Below are 24,307 nucleotides of genomic sequence, written 5' to 3'. Positions count from 1 at the left end.
TGAGGAAATAACTTGGTTTTATTCTTCCCTTTGGAAATTAAGAGAGTGGCATTAGACCTGATAATGCCAAAAGATTTGGGAGAGGCCAGCAGGGAAGGGGAAAAGAGGAAAACTAAGATTAAGGACAATGTAGAGATTGGGTGTTAAGCACCTTTCAGAACGGTGGGTATTTTCTTGTTACTTTTAGCACAGCCTTCTAGAAGACTTGTAAATGGAAGCTATTCTGTGTCCAAAGTGGGGATTTCTGATGTCCTACACAATTTGACTTTTGAAAGAAAAAAGAAAGAAAAAAAAAAAAAAAAAAAAGAAGGAAAAAGGAAAGAAGAAACAAACAACCCAAAAGCTGTTCTCTATCATCTCACAAGTATTTTTAGATCAGGAAGGAAACAGAAGGGTACTGACAAAAATCAGTGCCAATTGTTCCACAACATGGCAATAGTTAACTTCTCATGGCTTGCAATGTACAAAAGGCACATCATTTGACATATGGCAGGATGCAACTGGGAAGTCTTCACAAGCTACATAATTTAACATTGTGTTTTGGCATATCTTCAAGGGCTAGAAAGGGTGATAGAGAAGCTTAATAGGCGTTTGAGAACCTGTGAGAAGTGTATTTGGGGCTTGCAAAATTTCATAACAATTTGCATTTAGATTAGGAAAGCTTTCAAAAATGAGAAAACTTGACTAATACTGGTTTACAATCAGAAGAACTTAAAAGCATCAGATTAACACTGTTTAAACAATGATGTATCAATAACCTTTCAGACTTCCTACATGGAAATCAGAGCCAAAATTCGGTGCAGAACTGATTTTTGGATGGTGCTATAACAAATAATCTGTGACCGGGTTATGTTTTCCTTATTACTTAGAAATAAAATGGAGTGAGGCGAAAGCAGACTAAGAAGGGGACCACTCTACAGCCAGAGTACTGTGGAAAAGAGCTGTCTGATGACTGTGGTCATGGCTACCCAGGGGTTTCTGGCCAGTATGGTAGAAAGGAGATGCCAAGAGGATGTGGTGCCTTGCTTTCTCGGGCACATCTTCTAACCTGTCTTGCCCAGTGCTCTGGAAATTGCTGCTGGAGTAGTTGAAAAAGAAACAACTGCTCCATCCTTTTCTATTCCCACTGACTGCACAGAAATGTTAAACATAACTTGCAGTTGGCCTGTGTGAGCATTTGTGTGGTGATGGTAATGCAGAGACTTGTCCTGATTTGCTTTTAAGTTTGCGTTTCCTGTGTGACGCATTTCCTTATTTTGCCTGTGAATGTTGGCCGTCAGCACAGGCAAGAGGCACAGAATGAACAGAAGAGAATTTGCTGGACTGAAACATTTATTTTATTGAATACTTTTGCTAACTTCAGGCTTTTTCAGACAGGCATAGACATTTCCAAAGTTAAGAAGTGTAGCCCTCAGACAGATTCCTTCCTAAAACTTAATTCTGACCTAAAACTGGTCTCACCGGGGTGAAAGATGGAAAACCTCCTCTCAGGATCTCTGACATCAAGAGAAACGTCAAAAGAGCAAACCTGAAGAAAAGCTGCCTCCTGTTTAGGTGGCAGGTACAGAAGGGCACTGACACCTGCTGGGAGAGATGCAGCAGAGCACACCGGGTTCTCCAGTTCCCTTTAACAGCCTGGCGAGGAGCCTTGTGAAATGCAGGAGGGAAGGAAGGAAGGAAGGGTATAGAAAGCTATTTTGGGTGCAATCAGAGATTCTGTGAGGGATGAGGGTAAGTGAGGGTAGGGCCAAGTGTAGGTTTTCTAAATAGAAGTAGACAATCAACATGGATGTGGGAGGAGGGAAGCAAGAGCATTTTGTCAGTATTTACAAAACATTAGGGTTTTGCAACCAAAGGGTGTGGTGAGGTCAGCTGTAAAGCTGACCTTCAGCATTTCATGTTTTAAACTGACACTGACAAAGGGAACCAGCAGATAATGCCACAGGTGAGCATCTAGAACCCATTTATTTTATCAGAGATGCTCAGGTTGCAGATGCTGCTGTGAAGTTGGAGGCGCCTGATGATGCTTGAACTCAGCCACACTTACAGCCCAGCCCATATTGTCTCACTTCTGAGGTGTCAGCAGTAGGCAGCTTGGGCTAGGATGAAGGAACAGTGGGAACAACTATTGTTCTAACACTTCCTGTGGGATAGGGTGGGGACAGGGAGTTGACCACCATTCTTCTCTGGATGAAAATGGTGTGTTTTAGCAGATTTATAAACTTGCCACCAGACTGAGAATGCTAGGGTTATGAGAAAACCTCTGTAGAAACAAACTGTTCCATGAAGAAAATGTAAGGGTTTGAAATGTGATTTCATTCCCACCTGGAAGGAAACCTCAACATCGTAGTGTTTGTCTTGGTTCTGTATTGCTGTTCCAGCTTTTAGTACTGCATTTTCACTTTACATGAAAATGTTCCAAATGAGAAACTGATTCTGTATTCCTGAACAGCTGGAGAGCACGTCGTTCTTACATTGTCAAGGCCTTCCCCATTTGTTTCTGGAGACTAAGCTTGGGTGAAATCTGTCCTCTAATTTCAACAGAACCATATTCAAATGCTGTTCTGTCAAAGCTTAGCAAACTCCTACCACTTTGTTTCTGCCTGCCTCTGACTTTAGAAGTGACATTCAGATTGAAGAGGTCTTCTGAATGCAAACCCAGCCATCCTGAAGACAAAAAGCTAAAAGCCTACATCTGATGTTTCCAAAGTCACTGCTAATAGAACCAACCTTCTCATACCTCTCAGTTCCTCACTCATCTACTTCTAGCCTTTATGCAAGCCATCTTTTAAATTTCTATCCTGTAAGGACAGAAGTCCTTGCAGGGTAGAAATCTTTATCCAGGTTAAGACTGTGCCATATAAACAGCTTTCCAAGTGTGCAGATTGGAAAGCTGTACAAGGAAGGAAGCTCACAGCAGGGCCAGCTGAAGAACCAGAGTCTAGCCAGCTGAACATGTGACTGGCAACTAGTTAGTATAGGTTTTAGCATCACCTTTCAGGACACTAGCTTTATGCCACTGGTTCCAGCAGTGAAGGTGCTGTTGAGGTACAGTATGTAGTTAGGTGCAATGAGGGAAATGGTGCCAGGTACCATCTCTCTGAATTGGTGTTTTGATATAGGCAGCAGTAAAGTGGGATCAGGGAGTAAGAGAACTCAGGAGGCTTAATTGAGCAGAGACATAATTTCTGAAGCGGCTTCCTCCTTGCAAAAGTAAGGTACATGTTGCCTTGTGAATATTAAGCTCAATAATAATAATCAAATAATAATAATTCAGGAGTTCTGAGAGCCCTCTGTCCCTCGTCTCTGGGATACCTGAAATTACACAAGGTAAAATGTTGTTTGTTTGCCAAAATAATTACATATAATTAGTTTTATGGAGAGTGTCTTTGCCTCAAGAGTAGGTAAGACTGTGTTTTGTTGAGTACTTTGGTTTTTTCCTGTATGTGTGCCTTTCGAGATACACAAACCTCCTGTTGTGTATTTCAGACCAGCAGAGCTTTTTCTGCTGAGGTGACTTAATTGCATCAAAGTGAAGTTGGTGTGGTTTGAGTTCTGAGGTGGTTTCTGTGCACTGCTCTCTTCCACTGGCAGTGTTGCTCTGGGGATGCATGTGTGCAGAAAAGTTGGTGAAGCTCAAAAAGATACTCGGGTTACATCTGACTTGCCATGAGTTGCAACTGTTTAAATTATTCCATGTGCTGGAAGATTGACATGTGGACATCCTCTTTCAAAGCACAGTGTAAATTCTAAGCTGTGTTAAATTGTGACAGAAAAGGTGATACACAACGGAAGGGTTCCCTCTCTCATTTCTTTCCTTTGAAAGAATTTTCACTGAACACTTTACCAGTTCCTCATGTCTTTTCTGTTACAGCAGGTGAAAACTAAGGGCACTGGAACTGCTACTTCAAAACAGATGCATCTTGCTTCCCAGCTCTTGGCCTATAAAATATTTTTTTAAAGCAGGGTTCTGAATATTTATTATATGCCATAAAGATACAAAAAAAGAGGACGAGCCCGTTTCTTCCTCTTTTGCACATGTCTTTTACTCTATTACTCCTCTTTAAGAAGCTGCTAGAGATGGCTGCCTAGAGGTAACCTGGTTTTGATTATAAACATGAAACCTCTCTCCTCCCACCTTCAACAGGAAAAACATGCTGTGGGTCTTCCAGTACAATCATTTTGAAGATTGTAGCACAGTGATAGAGCTTCTAGTTTCATGCTGCCCACACCAGGGGCCTTTGATAAGAACCACACCTGCTTTGGCATCGCTGACTTCAGCTGCACAGAGTGGGAGCCCTAAAATACCTGAGCGCTTCCCGTGCTGACGCTAACAGCTCTGGAAGAGGTCTCTCATGGAAGGGAGGCTATTCCTGCTCTTTACCTAATACCTCTAGCTTAGGCCAAACTGAGAGGACAGAAGTTAGGACATCAGACCCCACCTATAAGTCAAGGGAGAGGTATTTTTCAGGGGTAGCTGCTTCAGGGCATCTAAAAACACCAGTGGGTAATTCGTTGCTGAAGACTTGGCTCACAGTTACCAGCAATGCGCTGAGGTTAACAGCAGCAATGCTGGGGGAGCAGGGAAACAAGAAAATTACCCCTGACATAGTTTCAGCAGGGCAGTATCTGTTACAGGTTTAGGATACAATTTTATGCAGTTTCTTTGGGGGAAAAAAAGAAGGCATCTTGAAAGGTTTTCTCTGCTCTCGCAGAGAGGGCTTTTTCACATCTCACATAGATCCCCCATCCATGAGCTGTAACAGCTTGTGGGACCCTGCAGCAAATTGGATTACTAAAATGGCTGGGGTTTTGTTGGGAGGTGGGGCTTTTTGTTTAGAAACAACAAAGGTTGTGAAGTGTTTGTTTCTGTTTTCCCTAAACATTTCTAGGATCTGGTTCAGGCTAACCCCACAAACCATGGCACAGCTGGGCAGGAAGAGGAGCAGATTGCAGTACTAGCATAGTATCTGCTTGCGCCTGAAACTCTTCCCCAGCTCTGCTGCTAAAGAAAATACAAAGGGGCTTCACAACCATCATGAACCTTTCAGATAAATAAGGACCCGGTTTTGCATACCCAAGTTCTGGAGTATTGGCTAAACCCTGGCAGTAAGGTGAACAAGCTGGAGCTGCCAGGTCTCTGAGCTTGCCATGTTGTTTGAAATACTGGATTAAAAGCCTGGACTGGAGACTGAGGTTTTAAGAATACCTGTAACTGCTATTATGTGTTGTCTTTTTTTCTTCTTACAACTGTATGAAAACAGCCTATGGTGGGGGAAGGTGTTAAAAAAAAAAGGGGGGGGGGGAAGCACCCCGTTTAAATTTTTTACTTTCCCTTGCTTTCTGTGAAGGGTGAGCTGTCTCTTCTGCTCTGTGCTTACTCCTGTACCGATCCAGACACTCTGGATTTTTGTCCATAACCTCTTCTGATTAGCTTGACCTGAATGAAGCTGCATAATCCTCTCCTTTGTTCCAGCAAAATGGAGATGAGTTAAAAACTGGAGGAGGAGCACAAGGACCCACCCTTCAATCCACCTCATTCCCAAGCGTGGGGAGGACTTCTGTTCCCCCTCCGAGGCTCTTGGCCTCAGCTGTTGAGCTGTAGTTTTGCTGTAGTGATTCCTGAAATACAGTTCTATCACTTCAGTAGTAAGGCTTTTCTTTATACACTGAACTGCTGCTGAATTTTATGTCTGTTTCACTCGAGGTGGGTTTTTTTTATTTCCTTTCCTCCTGCAGTCAGATGTACACTGAAAATGGCACAGACAGTGCCTCCTATTGTGGCTGGGGCTCAAGACTTCACATATGTAAAATGTGACTTGCAGCACTTTCTTTGAAGCCTAACCACAGCCAGGGAGCTGTAATTGCAGCCTTTGATTGCACCGACTTCATTTGTGGATTGGGCTTTGCTAGGGCATGCCTCGCTTGGCCAGACTTCAGCTACAGCCCCCCAGTGAAGCCTTAGATGTGGGAAGTCTTCAGTCTCCTTAGCACATGCCTGTGGTTTCTTGAAAAGAATCCTGATTTGACCTGTTTTGTGTCTGTAAGGCAGCACCATCGTCACTCCTGGGTTTTAGGTATTGGTTTATCAGCAGCAGGAATAGTTTCCAGCATGGAGTCTTCAAGTGCAGCTGGGGAAAGGCTGGGTTCCAGGTACTGTTCTCAGGACAGCTGCTGCAGCATTCACTTAGGAATAAAAATATTGGGGGGGGCTTCCCTCTGCCTGCTCCCTTGCAGAACTGCAGTCGTTATCTGCAGCCTCTCTACTGGGTATGATGAGGTGCTGAGGGAGTCTGTGGAGAAGAGACAGGTCCTGTCAAAGCTGCTTTTGGATTGAGAAAGTGGCGTGGTGGCCACTGTTTGGAAAAGCTGAGGGCCAGAGCAAGGCCACGGTCGTTATTTTAACCTCCTGACTTCAAAGACAGCTTGCTGGTAAGGGAAGGGGGGAGGAGGCAGGGAATCATCTCAACAGAAGAGCATTTCATTTCCTTCGGAGAAGTAGACATTCCTGGCTGGTAATGGGGAGTAGCTCTGAATCACAGTGCTTGTATCAGACTGCTGTGAACTACTGGCCTGGCGCCTCAGGGCCATTCCTCAACAGGAAGCTGAATGTTTTCATGTAAGACTGAGAGGAAAACCTTCCCAGGAAGAGCAACCTGGACCAAACCTTTGAAAATCCGGGATGAAAAGGCACAAAATAAATATAAAGCTGCAGGGTGCTCTCCCCAGTGTTCCTCCGCTGTTTGCTTGGCCTCTCTTCCGTGCTCCTTGGAAAGGTAGAGCCCTTCACAGCGCTTTGATCTGCATGTGTTATGGAGCACTGTGCTACTTTATAACACACCAAAAAAAAAAGGGAGCAGGAAGCTCAAAAGCCTTTTTTTAGTTGGGACTTGGGCTGGTTTTACGAGGAAATAGGAACTGAATTAGTCAATATAGACCACCTCTGTCGAAACCACTGCTTTGCCAGTGGACTTTCAGCTGTGCTGTTTAAGAGGCCACAGTGGCTTTAAATCTCCTTTTGTGGCTACCAGCAGTAGGTGAGAATTTTTCATTATGTATCAGGGATGGTGGTATTTAGGGAAGGGGAGAGCACCCTTCAAATTAAAGCTATACAGGACAGTGTGGCAGAAATTTATACTTCTCTCTGCCTTTCTTAGCCTGCAGCTAAACTTCATCGCTGTCCTCAACTTTCCACTAAAACAGTATCACGTGGGTGGCCTCTGATGAGGAGTCAACTTTAGTAAGATTTTTAGGGCCTCAGCTTGCACTCACTAAAAGCAAAGGATCCAAAATCAGTTTTTCTGCCCTGGAATACATTATCCTGTGTAATTCCTTTTTTGGGAGCTGTGCTCAACCAGCACAGGCAGAACACCTTGTGCTGCAGTGGCTCACAGGTAAGCTGCAGCAGATGGGGGTTATGGCCCAGTTACAAACGGCCCTGCTTTAAATGCTGCTGCTGCTGGTGGTGCAACGTTTGCAGCTTAACTCTGTGTGTGGCTCTTACAGGTTCAAGCAGTCTATTAGCATTAGTCCAACACAAGTTTGACTTGTGGTTTTAAGCATTCCCTCATAAACTTGTGCTGTCTTGCCCTGCATGATTCAAGGTGGTGGCAGTGTATTTTCTTTGTGTGACTAAGCATTTTGTGTTTCTTCTGGTGCGAAGTTACTCACCTGCTCCACCAAACCGCATTCCTCTGCTAATTTTGGTCATTCTCATTGGTCTCTTTGTTTGGCAGCTGAGCAGCGCCTGGAGGCCTAGAGATGAATGTAGATGTTGGGGTTTTTTTTAATGATACCAACAATTCTGAGACCATTACTGGAGAGCATGTGTCTGTCTGTGGAGAAATGCCTGACTCATTAGACAGTCTTTGGGTGGAGTCTCTGTTATAGCCCAATTGTCTCGGTCAGAAGGGCAGGGGTGATAGGGGTTACCTAACGATCAATTACTCTATGAATGAGCAATACCGATAAGCCTTGCACTGCTGGCCTTTTGACATGCTGTAAGAACATAAATCCTTCCAAGATCCTGGTGAACTTTACTGCAAGGTAAGAGGCCTGTGGGTCTTAGGCAACTGGAAGATGATCCTTTCCTGCTGAAGAGCGGAAAGAATCCTCCCCAGTCACATGGATGCATGGTACAATCATTGTCCACACAAGCCTCATCCACCACATTCTTCTGCCCAGCAGCTTACAGAAGGCAGCATTTCTTCATTTCTCCTGAGCAGACATTTAATTGACCTGTTGTACCAAAACCTGAGGATGTCTGGGTTTGTAACAGATACCTGGGTCAAATGTAGACAAATGAAATCCACTACAAAAGGGTGTAAGTTACTTATGTAGTATGGAGAATGTCAAAATAGCTAAACCCCACCTTTGTAGTTGGTGTGGACACCTCATTGCCCTCTACAGCTACCTGAAAGGTGGATGTAGCCAGGAAGGGGTTGGTCTCTTCTCCCAGGCAACCAGCACCAGAACAAGAGGACACAGTCCCAAGCTGCACCAGGGGAAGTTTAGGCTCGAGGTGAGGAGAAAGTTCTTCACTGAGAGAGTCATTAGTCATTGCAATGGGCTGCCCGGGGAGGTGGCGGAGTCACCATCCCTGGAGGTTTTCAAGAGGGGATTGGACGTGGCACTTGGTGCCATGGTCTAGTCATGAGGTCTGTGGAGACAGGTTGGACTCGATGATCCTCGAGGTCTCTTCCAACCTTAGTGATAATGTGATACTGTGATCTATCTACAATCCAAAGTACTCTCCATAGATATTCTTGCAAACTTCAAGCAGCAGCAAGTAGCAGTACGCTGCACTTAGCTTTGACATTGCAAACATGTATCCCACTACTACAGTTGTGTCATGGTTACAGTGACACATCACCAGCTGTTTTAAAGGATTTAAAACAAAACCAAAAAGCCTTCATACAGTCTTTATCTTTCTCTCTCTCTCCCCTCCCTGTAGGTGGGAAAAGAAATGCTTTCTCAACTTGCAAAGCAAAGGCGGCGACACCAGGACCCCTTCTGGAGATGGAAGCTTGTTAAACCCTAGGTGTGTCCTTCATCCACACAGACCACCCCCAAGGAGTCTGTCTAGGATGTCATTCACTGATGTCACTGCTAGAGACACTGAATCATAAAGACAATCACTGCCAAAATCCTTCACTATCACAAGGTCCAGCCCTGACATATGTAGAGCAAATGAGCTCCTGGGTCAGCAGGCAGCTTTTTTGCCTTCACCTCTGTCTTGCACTCGTAAGCCCCCATCTCATCTGTGTCCATATCAAGTCAGCAAAGTAGCGTGGCTGTTTGTGCCTGCTTCAGCCACCAGGACAACCTAGAGCACAGCTGCCCCATACAGCACACCGAGGAAGGGGATTTGCTTGGGCCAGGATGCCACACTCGACCTTCTTGTTATTTAATGGTGCGACAGGATCAATTTTTGGTTTAGCTTTTTTTAAGAAACTTGAATGCTTTTATATTTTAACTTTTAGTTTGTAATTTCTTTGGTGTATATTTTACTAGGTATGAGCTTTTAAACAGGTGTCAGAGATCTGAAATACTTTTTAAATAAAAGGGGTTATTCTTTTTTTATTTGTTTGTTTCTTTCTTTTTTTTTTTTTTCCCTCTCTCTCCCTTTCTTTTTGTTTTGTTTTCTGCCAGAGGGGAAAAAAAAGTATGGAGAAAAAAAAAACCAAAAAAAAAAAAAAAGGTGGCTTTTCTGTTAAACTATTTGTAACAAAGAGTGGCCTCTCAGTCTATATAATACAGTGTCCTATAGAACTAAATAAATGTAACAACAGTCAGCTGGTCAGTAGACACGTCAGTCTTGCATCACCTACGCTGTGAGCATAAGCAATACATCCAGTAAATCAGACTGCAGTGAGTTCTCCTTCTCACCCATTGCCCTTCTCCTTGTAAAAAGCCCAGCACTTGAATTATTACTTCAATTGTTCTGTATCTGTATCTGTTTTTGTTAGCCTGTTAGTGGGATTTTATGCCAGTTGTTGAAATGAGCATTGATGTACCCATTTTTTAAAAGAGTAAGGCACAGCCTTCGCCAAAAATACTGTCAACCTTTTTTTGGTTTGTTTTCTTTCCTTTTGTTTTGTTTTGTCATTCCAGTTTGAGTTAATGTGCTGAGCATTTGTTTTTTAATAAAAGCTTTGTAATAAAACTCAAGTTGATTGTCTGGCTTAAAAGAATGGCTTATACCAGAATCCTTCAAAGGTAGAAGCTTCCCCCCCCGCCATCCCCAGTCACTACCAGCAACTTCTCTGACATCTTTCTTCTTTGGTTCAGGAACTGAAGTTCCACAGCTTTGACAAACAGACTCAGCTGCCCAACTTCTACTGAAACTCTTCAGGAGGAAAAAGCCAACACCCCTGGTAGCCATAGATGAACCATTCTGCTTTGTGAGCACCACTGAAAAACAAGGGCTGTGAACTGCACATGGGATCAGCATACCTGGTGCTCTACCTCCTGAGCCTCGTTTGGTGTGACTGGGCTGAGCTAAGCTTGAGCTGCAGGACATGACGCAGACAACTTACTGCTAAGGAAGCTTTGTGATCAGATTGTTTATAACAGATCCTTAAAACTCAGTTGTGTAAGAAATTTCATAATTAAAAATGTTCTCAGACAGCTTCCTTTGAACCAGCTGCCCTGCACACAGACCCAGCTGTAAGCATACCACCAGCCTATCAGCTGCTGCAATGTTTATTTCTAGCAGCGAGTGATGAGGTTGACTCTGGCTGCATGTCAGGTGCCCACCAAAGCTGCTCCATCACTACCCCTCCTCAGCTGGACAGGGGAGAGAAAAGACAACAAAAGGCCCATGGGTCAAGATAAGGACAGAGAGATCACCCACCAGCTACCATCCTGGGCAAAACAGACCAGACTTGGGGAAATGGTTTAATTTATTACCAACTAAATCAGAGTACAATAATGAGAAATAAACCCAGATCTCACAAACACCTCCTCCCACCCCTCCCAGACTCAACTTTACTCCACATTTTCTCTGCCTCCTCCCTACCCTGAGCAGCAAAGGGTGGGACAAGGAATGGGGGCTGTGGTCAGTTACACTTCATTTCTGTGACTCCTTCCTCCTCAGAGGGAGGACTCCTCCCACTCTCCCCCTGCTCCAGCAGGGACACCCTCCCACAGAAGAACCCTCCTCAAACTTCTCCAACCTGAGTCCTTCCACAGGCTGCAGCTCTTCAAACTGCTCCAGTGTGGGTCCCTTCCATCGAGTGCAGTCCTTCAGGAACAGAGTGTGGGCTTCCTGTGGGGTCACAAGTCCTTCCAGTAAACCTGCTGTATCACAGGCTCCTCTCTACACAGGTCCTGCCAATAGCCTGCTCCAGCATGCACTTTCCACAGGGTCACAGCCTCCTCTGGGTGTCTGCCTGCTGTGGTGTGGGGTATTCCACAGGCTGCAGGAGGACATCTGCTCCACCATTAACTTCCATGGGCTGCAGAGGGACAGCCTGCCTCCTTATGGTCTTCACCACAGTCCGCAGGGGAATCTCTACTCCAGCACCTGAAGCATCTGCTCCCACGACTGACCCTGGTGTCTGAAGAGTTGCTTCTCTCACATACTTTCATTCCTCTCTCTGGCTTCAAGTTCTGCTGTGTGGCAACTTTTCCCTCCTCTTAAATATGTTATCCCAGAGGTGCTACCACTGCTCCTAATGCATTTGGCCTTGACCAGGGGTGGGTCCATCTTGGAGCTGGCTGGTGTTTGCTCTATCAGCTATGTGGGAAACTTCTAGCAGCTTCCCACAGAAGCCACTCCTGTAGCCCCACCACTACCAAATCATTGCCTAACAAACCCACTATAGTTTAAGAAAAGCAGAACAAGTGATGAGGCAAGGGAATACTCCCAGATGGCAGGGGGAAAAAAAAACCTCTGAGAGCACAGCAACTGCACACTGGAGTTTGCAAGGCTTGGCTACATTTCCATTCCAGTCAGTTATTCCAGCCTTTACTGGAAACCTGTCTGCTTTTTGGGCTGAGGTTTGGCTTTGGTTTTAAAAGGAAAAAAAAGCAAGTACTTTAGTAATTGTTCTAAATCAAGGATTACTGCAGTGAGTTCTGTAAATGACATGTTCCAAAGAGAACAGTTCTTTTGAAAACATGATGACTTCATTTAGCTTTCTAATGGCTACATAAAAAGCCACTTACCAATCTTTGCAAAAAAACAACCCAACAAACAAAAAACCCACACAAATCAAAGAAATGCTCCCAACAGAGGCATTAGCCCTATGGTAGCAAGTTGTCCCAAGTACACTATGCAGTGAGCAGTTGCCTCTCTTAAAGACAAAAGGTCTTCCAGCTCTAGTAGAGGAGGAGAAAAATTCAGGAGCTAAAAATAACATCTCTCCTGTTAACATGTAGTGGGCAAGCACCATGTGTTGGGCTCATTCACAGATCAAAGACTTTTCACATATAGCAACTGTGGGAAAGGCTGACCAATATGCAAGGCTTGGGATGCTCCTGTGAGAGTACCTGGAACAGAGTAATGCTGCTATCCTGGAATACCCTCTGTGACCTGGGTCAGGGTCTGCTCCTGCCCCCCCCACTGCTAATCAGCATTTGTTCCTGTGGGACTGGAAGAGCAAAGTGACCTGGGCCCTCACTGCATCATGTCAGCTTGTCAGTGGAGACAGATGAGCTGGTAGAAATGACCTAGTGATGATGGTGCTACCCCGGCAGCAAGACCAGGTTTAAATCCTTCTGATACCAAATAAGTTATTCTGGGTGAGACTCTAAAGAGATACCCAAATTCCTGATGTGCAGTTTAGGCAGAAGTCAGCACCTACCCATGTTTCTCCTGCAAGCCTGAGAAGATGATTACCCTGTTCTTCCCACAAAAGATGTCTTTAAGGATGTAAATGCTCCTACCTAGCGGCTGAGTTAATTATCCAGACACTTCTGCACAAGCATTCATAAACCCACTCTCTCCCTCCATGCCTTGTTCCGTGCATGCACCAAGAACAGTTCTGCACAGACCAAGGGACAGGTAGTTCCCACTCATAAGCACAGGAGCTATGCTAGTAGCTAGGAAACACCCATCCTTCTCCCTCCCCTCCCCAAACACACAGCAAAGGGCAATGACACACACCAGGGCAGCTGAGCCAGGATTATTTACAGCTCATCAGGCCAACATCACAGGATGGTCTAGCTCCTCAGGCTTCTGGATCACCTGGACCAGAGCCATTTCCCCTCTGTTACATAAAAGAACAATGCTCCAGGCTAACTGGCTTCTTACACAGTGAGTGATGACAGATTCACCAGTTGTACTTAGAGGGACTCACCAGCTCTGGAGAATTATCTTCTGCTGTAGTTTCCTCTTTGGATTAGCTAACAGAAAAGGCAGTAAATTAGCTGTACAAATGACATCTCCCTGTTAAGTCAGTTTGCAGAAAACATGGGACCTAAAGGACTCACTCCTTGCTCCAGGCTGTAGGACAGCAGAATCCAGAGCACCAGTCATCTGCGCTCATTTGAAACCACTACAAAGTGCAAGGCTTTGAAACAACCATTCCCTGTTTCTTGATGGCCTCCTGCTCTGATCTACATGGTGTCTCACTAGGCTAGAGCAAGAAAAGCAGAAAATGAAGGACTCTACAGAGACTAAGAAATGCCCACTAACCTCTCCAGCAAAAATTCTGCTCCCTGTCCTCCCAGGTAAATACTCATACCTTCAGGCTACAGGTTTTACTTGACACCTTCTCTCCAGCTGGCACACTCCTGCAACAACCAGAACTTCCCTGAGCCACCAAAGCAGCATCTGCTTGGCATCAGCCTGGATGAGTTCCTGTGTGACCTGGTATAGGTGATCCTGCTTTGGCAGAGTGGTTGGACTAGATGATCTCTTGAAGTCCCTTCCAGCCCCTAACATTCTGTGATCACTGCCTGCCTAGTCTGGGATAATAAAGTTTCTTTTCTGTAAATGATGTTCTACAAAACACAGTTCGATAAACTTGCCCATCCCACCTCCCAGAAGCCCAACACACGTGAATAAGTGAAAGGTTTGTTCATCCCTCTCAAGTATGGAAAACCTACATGAACCAGCAGAGCTAAGAGAAAAGTCTCCATCTGCCTCAGAGCACAAGAGCAACTCACCCAGTAACTTGGTCTTTCCTGTTCACAGTGCTAAAGAAAGGTAAATATCACAACCTGGCACTTGGATGAGTTAAATCTCATGCCCTTGGACTCTGCCCATCTGTCCAGCCTGTCAAGGTCCCTCTGCAGAGCCCTCCTACCCTCTAACACATCAACACCTATCCCCCAGCTTGGTGTCATCTGCAGATTTACTGTTGATGGACTCAATGCCCTCATCCAAATCATCGATAAAGATGTTAAAGAGCACAGGGCCCAGCACTGATCCCTGGGGGCACCACTAGTTAGTGACTGTCTGCCAGCTGGATGTGGCACCATTCACCACCACTCTCTGGGCTCGGCCCTCCAACCAGTTCCTAACCCAACACAGAGTGCTGCTGTCCAAGCCATGGGCTGACAGCTTGGCCAGGAGTTTGCTGTGGGGGACGGTGTCAAAGGCCTTGCTGAGATCCAGGCAGACTAAATCCACAGCCTGCCCCACATCCACCAGGCGGGTCACCTGATCATAGAAGGAGATCAGGTTGGTCAGACAGGACCTGCCCTTCCTAAACCCATGCTGGCTGGGCCTGATCCCTTGGCCATCCTGGAAGTGCTGTGTGATTGCACTCAAGATGACCTGTTCCATAATCTTGCCTGGCACTGAGGTCAGGCTGACAGACAGGCCTGTAATTCCCTGGCTGGCTGGAATTCACGTTATGGACTGGCATAGTCCAGAACTTAATGGTGGCCAAGACACTTATTTGAAGAGGCAACTCTGAATTTGGACTAATTTCCTACAGCTACGAAAACTGGCTAAGGCTGAGGTAGGACCATCTCTGTGTTTTTGAAGACAGAGAGAACCCCAGAATCAAGGACTCAGACCTTGACAAACAAAATGCCATCTAAGGGTTAGTTTTTCCCAGCACTTGCCTGTGAAAGTGATGTGCTGGGTAATAAAAGGGACAATGCACACCAGAACACGGCAGTGGCTACACCCCTTGACTGAGCCAGTTTCAAAGGCCAAGATGAACAAGATCCTTAAAATCTAGATGCTGCTTTTGCTGCCTTAGAATGTTTCCTTCTTACTCTTCTCCTGTGAAATATGTTTGTCACAGCTAAGATCATCAGCAACTTCTTCCTCTCCTCTCAACTGTAAACTAGAGAAGAACAATCATGTTTGTCAATTGCTTTTTTCCTGTTAAAACATGCTCCAACTCTACTCAGCTTTTTAGTGCAATGTCTTGAAAGAGCCCACAATAAAAACACCTTAACCTAAGGCCCCTCAACAGATTTATCAATGACAGCCTTTGGTCATGGTTTGAAAATTCAGATTTTCTAAGAAAGATTTTGATACATGGTCCAAAAGTTTCCCTTTGTGTGGGCCTGGTGTGACCACATGACTCAGAAATAAAGCCATTCACAGCACTGAACAGTCTAGGTTCTGCCTATACATGGTGTGCTGAAGCAGCTACTCCTCACCTGCAGGGGTTTCTCACTTTGGGTTTGTTTGGGGGTTTGGTTTTCTTTTTTTCCCCCCTCCTATGTGTGTAAATTTACTGAAATTAGTGAAACAGAAGAGCAAGCAACTTCCCAATATCAAGGCAGTTTATTCCCTCCTTCCTCTGGTCTGCTCCACTTCACTCCTGGCTCTAGGGTTTTTCTGTTCTCCCACTTCTCTCTTGTGTTTGACTGACTGCTCTGTTTGCTCTTGCCCTGCCTTCATGGGCAGCTGAGGCTTCCCTGATGTTGGAACAGCAGCGCTAAGTGCTCTTGTCCTTAGGACACAGTCTGCCACTCCTGATGCTGGAATCCCTATGAACATAAAACAATGCACAGGTCTACCACCTGTACTGTATCTTCACAACAAGACAAGCAAGACAACAGTCTTCAGTACAGTTTGGAAATACCATTTGGAGAAAGAATGGGAGAAGAGACTCTTTTCAAGGCAAATTAAGGAATAATTTCCCTGTATATTTATTTCCCAAATGCATTTCAAGGATGGTGCTTCCTCAGCTCATGGATTAGTTGCAAGGATCAGATACAATCACAAAGAACTACTGTAAACCAGACAGCAGAATTAAGGGATATCTTAAATGAGATGCATACCACTACACTATGGGTAGAGTTACTGTAACTGTTACCACACAATTACAGATACATGGAATATTTATCAGCCAACACTTGAAGAACTCTTCCAATGACCTTAGCCCAACAGCTGTCTCACCAGCCTAACCCCCTGTCATTTCTGTTTGGGAGTTATCTCACTTCCAGAGGCAATAGTAACAACTCAGAGAACAGTAAGAGAGCAGCATAAGCTGCATGGATTTGAGTGTTTCACCTGAACTGTTTTCTCTTGTGCAGTATTGTAGCACTACCCTTCCATGATCCCAGGGAGAGACACACTTAAGGCCAAGGACTGTAACAAAGCAGAATTAACAGCTCACAGAGAAAGCAAAATGGAAAAGCATTAACACTAGTCCCAGCTACCCACCACTACCGTGACTGCTGAACAATGCAGACCAGGCAGCACTTCCTCACCTGTCCCATTACAAGATTTCATCCAGTTTTTCTCACACATTACAGATGTAAATATAGAATATAGAATCATTAAGGTTGGAAAAGACCTCCAAGATCATCAAGTCCAATAGTAACCCAACTACCATGACCACTAAACTATATACTGAAGCACCACATCTACAACTTCTTGAACACATCCAGGGATGGTGACTCCACCAGTTGCCTGGGCAGCCTGTTCCAACACCTCACCACTCTTTCAGTAAAGAAATTTTTTCTAATATCCAACCATATACATATACAGTCAATACTTAGGTAATTTGCAGGTATGACCACTCCTAAACAGGACAGGAAAGCCTGTAAAGTTCTTTGGCTCATAGACTGGTTGGGTTTGAAGGACGTCCTTGCCAATTCACATCTTCAAATCAATTCCATTCAAAGGTATCCAAAATCCTTCAATGCATGCTGGATTTCCAGCTACCATTTCAAGTACCAAATTTTGTTAATTCTCTATTCCTCAGCAGATTCATCAAGTTCTCCAAAAGAACCTCCTTCCACACAGAAGGCAGAGAGAGTAGCACTCCTTCCCTGCCAGGAGCCAAAAACTTGCATGCAGTATTAGCTAATGCAAGGTTTGTGGGCAAGAAACCTTAGCAAACTGCTACGCACAAATCAGGATAACTTGCTGTATGGGCACTGCTTTTGTTTAGACTAATTTAACTTAATTATTTAAATTGATTTTTAGATTTTAATTCTCAATTTCAATCTCTACCAGTTGTAAGTCGAGCTGCAGCTTTGCTCTACTCCCATAACATGAACTAAAATCAATTCAAAGTCAACCTGGTACCAGCCATAGCTAAGCCCAGTCCTATCTGTCCCTGCAACAGCTGGTTCTCTAAAAACACAGTAAGAGTGAATTTCAAGATCACAGTCCTCACTGGAAACTTCCCTCCTTATGTTAGCTGACACTGTAGAAAAGCTCTGCCCTTTGCCAAAAAGCAGTAAGCCTGGGGGTGAAGATTGTGCCTATTGTATGACCGTTGACATATTCATCACTTTTGCCATTATTTCTTCATCAGAAGCAATCCTTTCAGCTGTGAGCCTGTGCAAATAATCTTTAGGGTATAACCCTGCCCCTGAGGTAAACTATATGCTCAACTTTCATTCTAAGACAACCAAATGTCCTTACAGATTTAGATCCAAGTAACAATACTGGCTTCAGTTCATAGATTTGCCAGTGTAGCATCAGCTGAAGCAACAATAGCTTTCAGTCTTAGCCAAACATAAAATGCCAAGTCTCTGAGAAAGAGAAAGACTTCTTCCTCGCTTCAAATTAATGCTTTTGTTTAAAGACATAAGAAAGACAGTATCAGGAAAATCATTTCTGTGAAATTAACATCATCTTTCCCCCTCTCCACGCTCTCTCCTTTTTGAAAGGAGAGCAGGCCACTTAAAAAACTTCATCTCTCCAGTACGGAATAAATTAAATTCTCCAAGTAGCTTACTGTAGGAGACAGAATATATTTAGATGTTTATCATCAACCTCTCTCTTCACAGACATTTTTATTTTCCTAAAAGCACCCTGCCTGTGCTTTAGAATAGAATAGAATTGAATCTAATAGACCAGACCAGGTTGGAAGAGACCTTCAAGATCATTGCGTCCAACCCATCAACCAATTCAACACCACCTAAACAACTAACCCATGGCACCAAGCACTCCATCAAGTCTCCTCCTGAACACCTCCAGTGATGGTGACTCCACCACCTCCCCAGGCAGCCCATTCCAATGGGCAATCACTCTCTCTGTATAGAACTTCTTCCTAACATCCAGCCTAAACCTCCCCTGACACAGCTTGAGACTGTGTCCTCTTGTGCCGGTGCTGGCTGCCTGGGAGAAGAGACTAACTTCCACCTGTCTACAACCTTCCTTCAGCTAGTTGTGGAGAGCAATAAGGTCACCCCTGAGTCTCCTCCTCCCCAGGCTAAGCAACCCCAGCTCCCTCAGCCTCTCCTCATAGGGCTTGTGTTCCAAACCCCTCACCAACTTCTCTGGACACATTCCAGCAAGTCCACAGCATCATCCAAACCTGTTCTCTCTCAGGAAGTTGTTTCTCTGTAGCCTATTTCATCCACACTCCTTCCTCAAAGGATTCACGCCAGGTTTTCTAGGCACTTCAATATTATTTGGGTGGCACTGCTTGCTCTTGGGCAGTAATGTCCTGTACCCAGAAATCCATCCATCAGCAGCTGTGATAAGCCCTTGGCTCAAAAGAAGGTGAAGCAGGAGGGTGAAGAAACCAGGAGGAGTTATTTTTTTCTTACTGTAAGATTGCTACTGTCTGAAATAATTTACAGCAAAAGCAGAATTATGTTCAAGAAAGCAACTAAGTAGCAAATGGAGGAGGGAAAGGCTGAATATTGCTGTTTTCTTACACATTCTTTCAAGAACTGAGGAGGGGTAGGAGAACTTGTCATGCAAATCCACACTAGTTTTAATATTCGCCAATTTACGTTCAAGATTTAAATAAAACAGGGACCCCCAAAGCCAGGCTGCTTCATAAACACTTCAAGTTCTCAGAGGCATTTCAATGTTGAAAAGAAATCACTGGAATCTAGATGTCTCACCTGCTTAGACATTCTGAAAACTAGACTCCCAACTGCAGAAAGCTTTTAGAAATCTCGCCCTAAACTGCAAAGAAGAAAGAACTGCAACATCACCTGCAAGGAACACACTGGCCCTCTTGTCATCTTCAGAGAAATAGGAACTTAAGGCAGTTGTCAGAAACATTTTGCCTTTTGCAACCTCTTTGGAGAAAACCAACAACTCACAAGCCTGTGAAATAGAAATGCAGGACACCTTACACCTGCTTATGCTTTCAGCATTCTAGGATTCAAAACAGCAGCTCTCAAAGAGAGGTGATAAAACGTAGTTGAAGATTCAGAGCTCAAGCAAGGTGGCTGCGGTGCTTCAGTCCAGCTCAGGGCATCACAGCACATTGATGAATCAGGGACCAGAGTCATAGGATCACAGACCATTAAGTTACCTACATAGGCCCTGCCACCAGCAGAGAAGGCAAGTCTGACTGTGCACAGTCATAATCCACTTATTGTAACTGTGTGGTTTTACCAGTCTCTATTGCACAAACTTTTAATAGATCTATTTGAGTATGCAAGGAGAATTAAGGGGGGGCGGGGGAAAGGGGGGTTTGGGGGAGGCAGATTTTATTTGGTGCTAATTCACCACATGCAAATTCAAGCCATTTACTGCAGACCTACCACCAAGCATACACTTCTTCCCACAGCTCATCAGAAAGCCTCTTACTGGTGAAAGTGGTTAATCCACAAGATTCTTCTTGCTGAAGCCAAAACTCCAAATGGGGGTTAGGTTACTAATGACAAAAATTGTGTATTCCTTAAGTAGAGAATACTGTAAGGGTCTGTCCATTTATAGCAAACCACGCCAGTAGTGGTTGCTGGCAGAAGAACATGACAAGAATAGAAGAAGCTGTTACCAGGCAGGACAGAGATGCACCAAGCAAAGTAGCAGTGAACAACAGGCTAGGAAAAAATCCTGTTATCTGGCAGCATGAAACAGCCAAGAAAGCCACAAGTTCCTTAGTGCCCGCCAAGCAGAAGCCTTGAGCTAAAATATCCTCCTGTGCCCTGGCCAACTTACAGCATCTGACCCAAGACTGGAAACAGGATCTGGCCTTATGCCTCATGCCACCACATAACAAAAGAAATGGCTTTTTCAATAACTAGGTTTGATGGTTTGTATTATTCCCACCCCAACACATCCAGCCAGGGTTAGAGCTTTATGGTGCTAGTTTCTTTGCAAAGCATGCACTGCAGCAGCTTGCCTGTGATTTATAGAGAATCAAACTGAAAAACTCCAATAGAATAAAAGAGAAGAGTGAACTGAACAAGTGCAAAGCTGCTCCATGGGTACACAAACCTAAATCGGATCAATGGAACGCTGGTAACAACCCCAGACCTGTTCTGCCATCATATACATTTAAGATTCTACACAGCACTGCATTTATAAATGGAAAAGTGTACTGGGTAGCAAATGGTACATAAAAAGGGATTTCAGCTTTAACATGAACTTTTGAGAAGATCATAAAATTCGAGACAGATCATTCTACAAATCATCTTTACAGTTACCAGATTGTGGCTCTACTTAATCCTTCTCCAACAGAATTCAACAGAAGCACTTCCCTCTGGCTGTGAACAGCAGCAAAAGCTACTGAAGGAACAAGTAACATGAAAAGATCTAGCTCTGAAGAGAATCACAGCATCTGCTTTTGCTCCTGTATCAGCTCTTCCAAAAAGCAAAGGGGAAACAGGCACCATCAGGTCAGTTTCACAGTTGCTCACGTGGTTGCAAACTGCAGTGAATAGTGGTGTCACTGCTGTGGTACCAGTTAGAAAAGTCAGAACGTAGCACCACAGCTACAGGTGCAAGAAGAGTACTGCATCTCCTGAAAAAACTAACTTCCAAACTGTCAGGAGTACATTTTTAGGGAAAGCTAGGCACTACAAACTGAAAAAAACCAAACCTTTAAAAACACTCAGTAAAGTGGCTTTCTCTAGATGTAAGAATAATAAGCAGCTATTAAACTCTGGCAAATATGTGGCTACCACAAATTTATAAATAATGTATATTAATAATCTTTACTAGTATGCAGGATGTATTTAATACATACTTATCAGTTGCCCAGGGATGTGGTTGGGGCCCCATCCCTGGAGATGTTCAAGGTGAGGCTCAACAGGGCTCTAGGTAACCTGATCTAGTTGGGGATGATGCTCCTGCTTACTGCAGAGGCGGTTGGACTAGATGACCTTTGGAGGTCACTTCCAGCCCAGCCCATTCTGTGAGTCTCTATTAGTATATATAACCTGTATATTACATTAGTATATATAATATATAATAAAATTATTGATAAAAGATGTATCAAAATGGACAGAGGCTTGAAGAGCAATACTCCTGAGACAGGGAAAACATTTCGTATCTCGTGATGCAGCACACTGGAAGCTTACACAAAGAATTCGCTAGAGAACAGCAAGGATCTGTAGTTTCACACAAGTTCTCCTATCCCTCTGGCAAGGAGAATTTTTCATGAAATAAAATAGTCAGAAGTGCTTTCCCAAAGCAGCAACAGAAACAGCAGGTACTTTCTCATGGCTGATCATGCCCTTTTTTCCCCCTAAGGAACAATATGATCCCATCACCTTCATGTTACTACAACCATCCTTAAGGATCTCATGCCTCAATACTGCACTGCAATTAAAGTACAAAGCTAACATCTAACTCACTGGCAGACTTTACTGACCAAAGTCTGGCACAAGTCAGGAACACACAAGACCTTTTCACATCAAGACAACCATTTGGGCAGGCAAACAGGAAATAGCTCTTTGGCAGATAGCCTTCTCCTATCAAGTACAGATATAACCAGACAAACACATCTCACTACAACTTAGCTTTATACAGCAAGTTTCTTGGCTTTTTTCCTTCTTCAGCCTGATAAATATTCACTGATTTATAGTAACTGGATCTACAGAAGAGATCAACTGACAAACTTCAGAAGCTTCACAGGTACCTGAAAGTGTGATAAAGAGCCTTATCCACAGGATAAGAGAGAAGAGGAGAGAGAAGTGTGGGAGAAGAACCACTAAACAGGACATTAAGGAAACAAAACCAAATGTTTAATCTCATTTTGAAGCCACTACCACATTTTTCAGAGGCCTGATTCAGTGGTGGAGCACTGGGCTGATAGTATTTGGTCTCCTGGCTCTGAAGAGCCTGTGCTGGATGCTGGAGTTAACTCCTGTCATAACAGCTTGCTATTTATAACAACTGTTTTTTGAAGGGCATGTGCATTGTTATTTCAAAACCCTAGTGTGATGGATTGAGAGACCTCAAACGGTCACACCTAGGGTCAAATATTGTTTGGGGGAAAATTCCACTAGTCCAAGAGACAAGTAAAGATACTTTTTCAAGTTGTTTTATGCAGTTGCTCAGCTGACCCTTCTTCATATTGTATAAAATAAGACATAGGTTCACAAAACTCACATCCAGAGAGAACCAGGGTATTCAATTCAAGACAGCAACTCATAGCCAGGAGGAGACAACTGCCATATACCTACTCCTTTGGCAGTGCTGCTTTCCCAACTAACTGCCTACCAAGGAAGGTTTTTCAAGTCCCCACAATGAAGAAGGAATCAAGAAACTCCAATTTACATTCCATATTCAAATCTACACTGTGAGTTGATACTCACTTGTATTAAGAAACTTAATCTCCTACATGAATACGCTGGAAAAGCTCAATGAATCTGGCAAACATGGATGCAGATTCAGAATTTCAGGAGATATGTACTCAAACAGCTGTTACTACATACATACATACAAGCATTATTGGTTCCACTGCCATTAGTGGAGAATGATTATGTTGTTAGAGCAAAGTCAAAATTTAACTTCTGCACATTTAATTCCTCCTCAGTTCAGATTTAAATGCTGCCTCTTGACTTCATACTCCAGAAGCCGCTCACGTGGAGCAGCCTATGCCAGTCAAATTAAGATTCTGCTTTAAATTCCCTCTGTAAAGTTTGCTCCACTCCTATCTTCTCCCCAGCCATGTCAGCAGCTAGGATGACCATAGATGGAGCACGTTTGGCAGCTGAAATGACCCAGATGCTGAAACTGGAGCCATCTTCCCAGCTGCAGTAGCTGGGCTCACATCCGAATCCTCAGCTGCTGGCTGTCAAGCTGCCCTCAAGATGTGCCAAGCACACATCTCAAAGCTTTGACCCAAGTGGGGCAAATGCTCCAAATCTGTGAGGCCTGCTGACAAAAAGGATAATGAAGACTAAAGATTTAAGATTAGACAGTGTGGGAAATTAAACACTCTTCCCCTTTTCTATTCCTTATGCTTTTCCCCAGTCTCTTTTCCCCTATTAGTAGTTCAGGAAGAGCTGACTGGTGAGAGCAGTCTAATGTATCACATCCTAGTCTGAGGTACTGGCTAGCAGGAGATTCCCCATCACTTATCAACACTATATGAAGTGGAAAATGCCTCCTGTACCTCCACATCAAGCCACAGGCTCAGCAAGAGATGGGAAATAATCTTTATTGAGGGAAAGGAGACACACAATTCCTTTAACTCATTACTCATCAGACTGTCAAAGCTGCAGAAACTCTTGTACAAATCAGGAACAACTAATTAATATCCTCCTTCGCACCAATTTCATCATGATATTGAAACCAAGAAGGGACTTATACACCCTCCATGCCTCCCCACTGAGGAGCAAAAGAAAAGGCTTACTTCAGCTCAACAGCCTCAGTGATTCAATCACAACTATGCATTCTGATCTAGATTTAAGGGCAAGTATCTGAAGTTTCAGCCCTTTACCTTATCACTGCTTATCCTGGCACAGCAGTCCACAGAGTGATACAATAAAATGAAGTACCTCCACATGGCCTGTTTGCTACTGAGATAAAGAAGTCTCTTCTGAAACAGCAAGCCAAACTCACAAATGCCTCTTTCAGATGTATCTATTATAAATATAGAAATATATATTTAGAGCTCCTAAAGGAAAAACACTGTTTTAGAGAAAGTTTGGGTTTCTAAAATATCACATTTAATAGTGAAAATATTTTGCATATTTAACGTTAAATACATTTACAGCAAGGCATAGGCTAAGT

General features: G+C 43.9%; 1 protein-coding gene across 4 annotated transcripts in view; it reads left to right on the top strand.

The window, feature by feature from the left end:
• Positions 1–9,446, top strand: part of LEF1 (lymphoid enhancer binding factor 1) — a 70,960-nt gene extending 61,514 nt beyond the window's left edge. For all 4 annotated transcript variants that reach the window (XM_054161706.1, XM_054161713.1, XM_054161692.1 and 1 more), the window contains one exon: positions 8,954–9,446. In XM_054161706.1, the coding sequence (XP_054017681.1) occupies positions 8,954–9,033 (80 nt within the window). In that variant the 3' untranslated portion in view covers positions 9,034–9,446. The remainder of the gene's footprint in view (positions 1–8,953) is intronic.
• Positions 9,447–24,307: the final 14,861 nt, after the last annotated feature.

Source organism: Dryobates pubescens, chromosome 1 (assembly GCF_014839835.1).
Source record: "Dryobates pubescens isolate bDryPub1 chromosome 1, bDryPub1.pri, whole genome shotgun sequence".
NCBI lineage: Eukaryota > Metazoa > Chordata > Aves > Piciformes > Picidae > Dryobates > Dryobates pubescens.
This window is presented reverse-complemented; position numbering and strand designations above follow the sequence as displayed.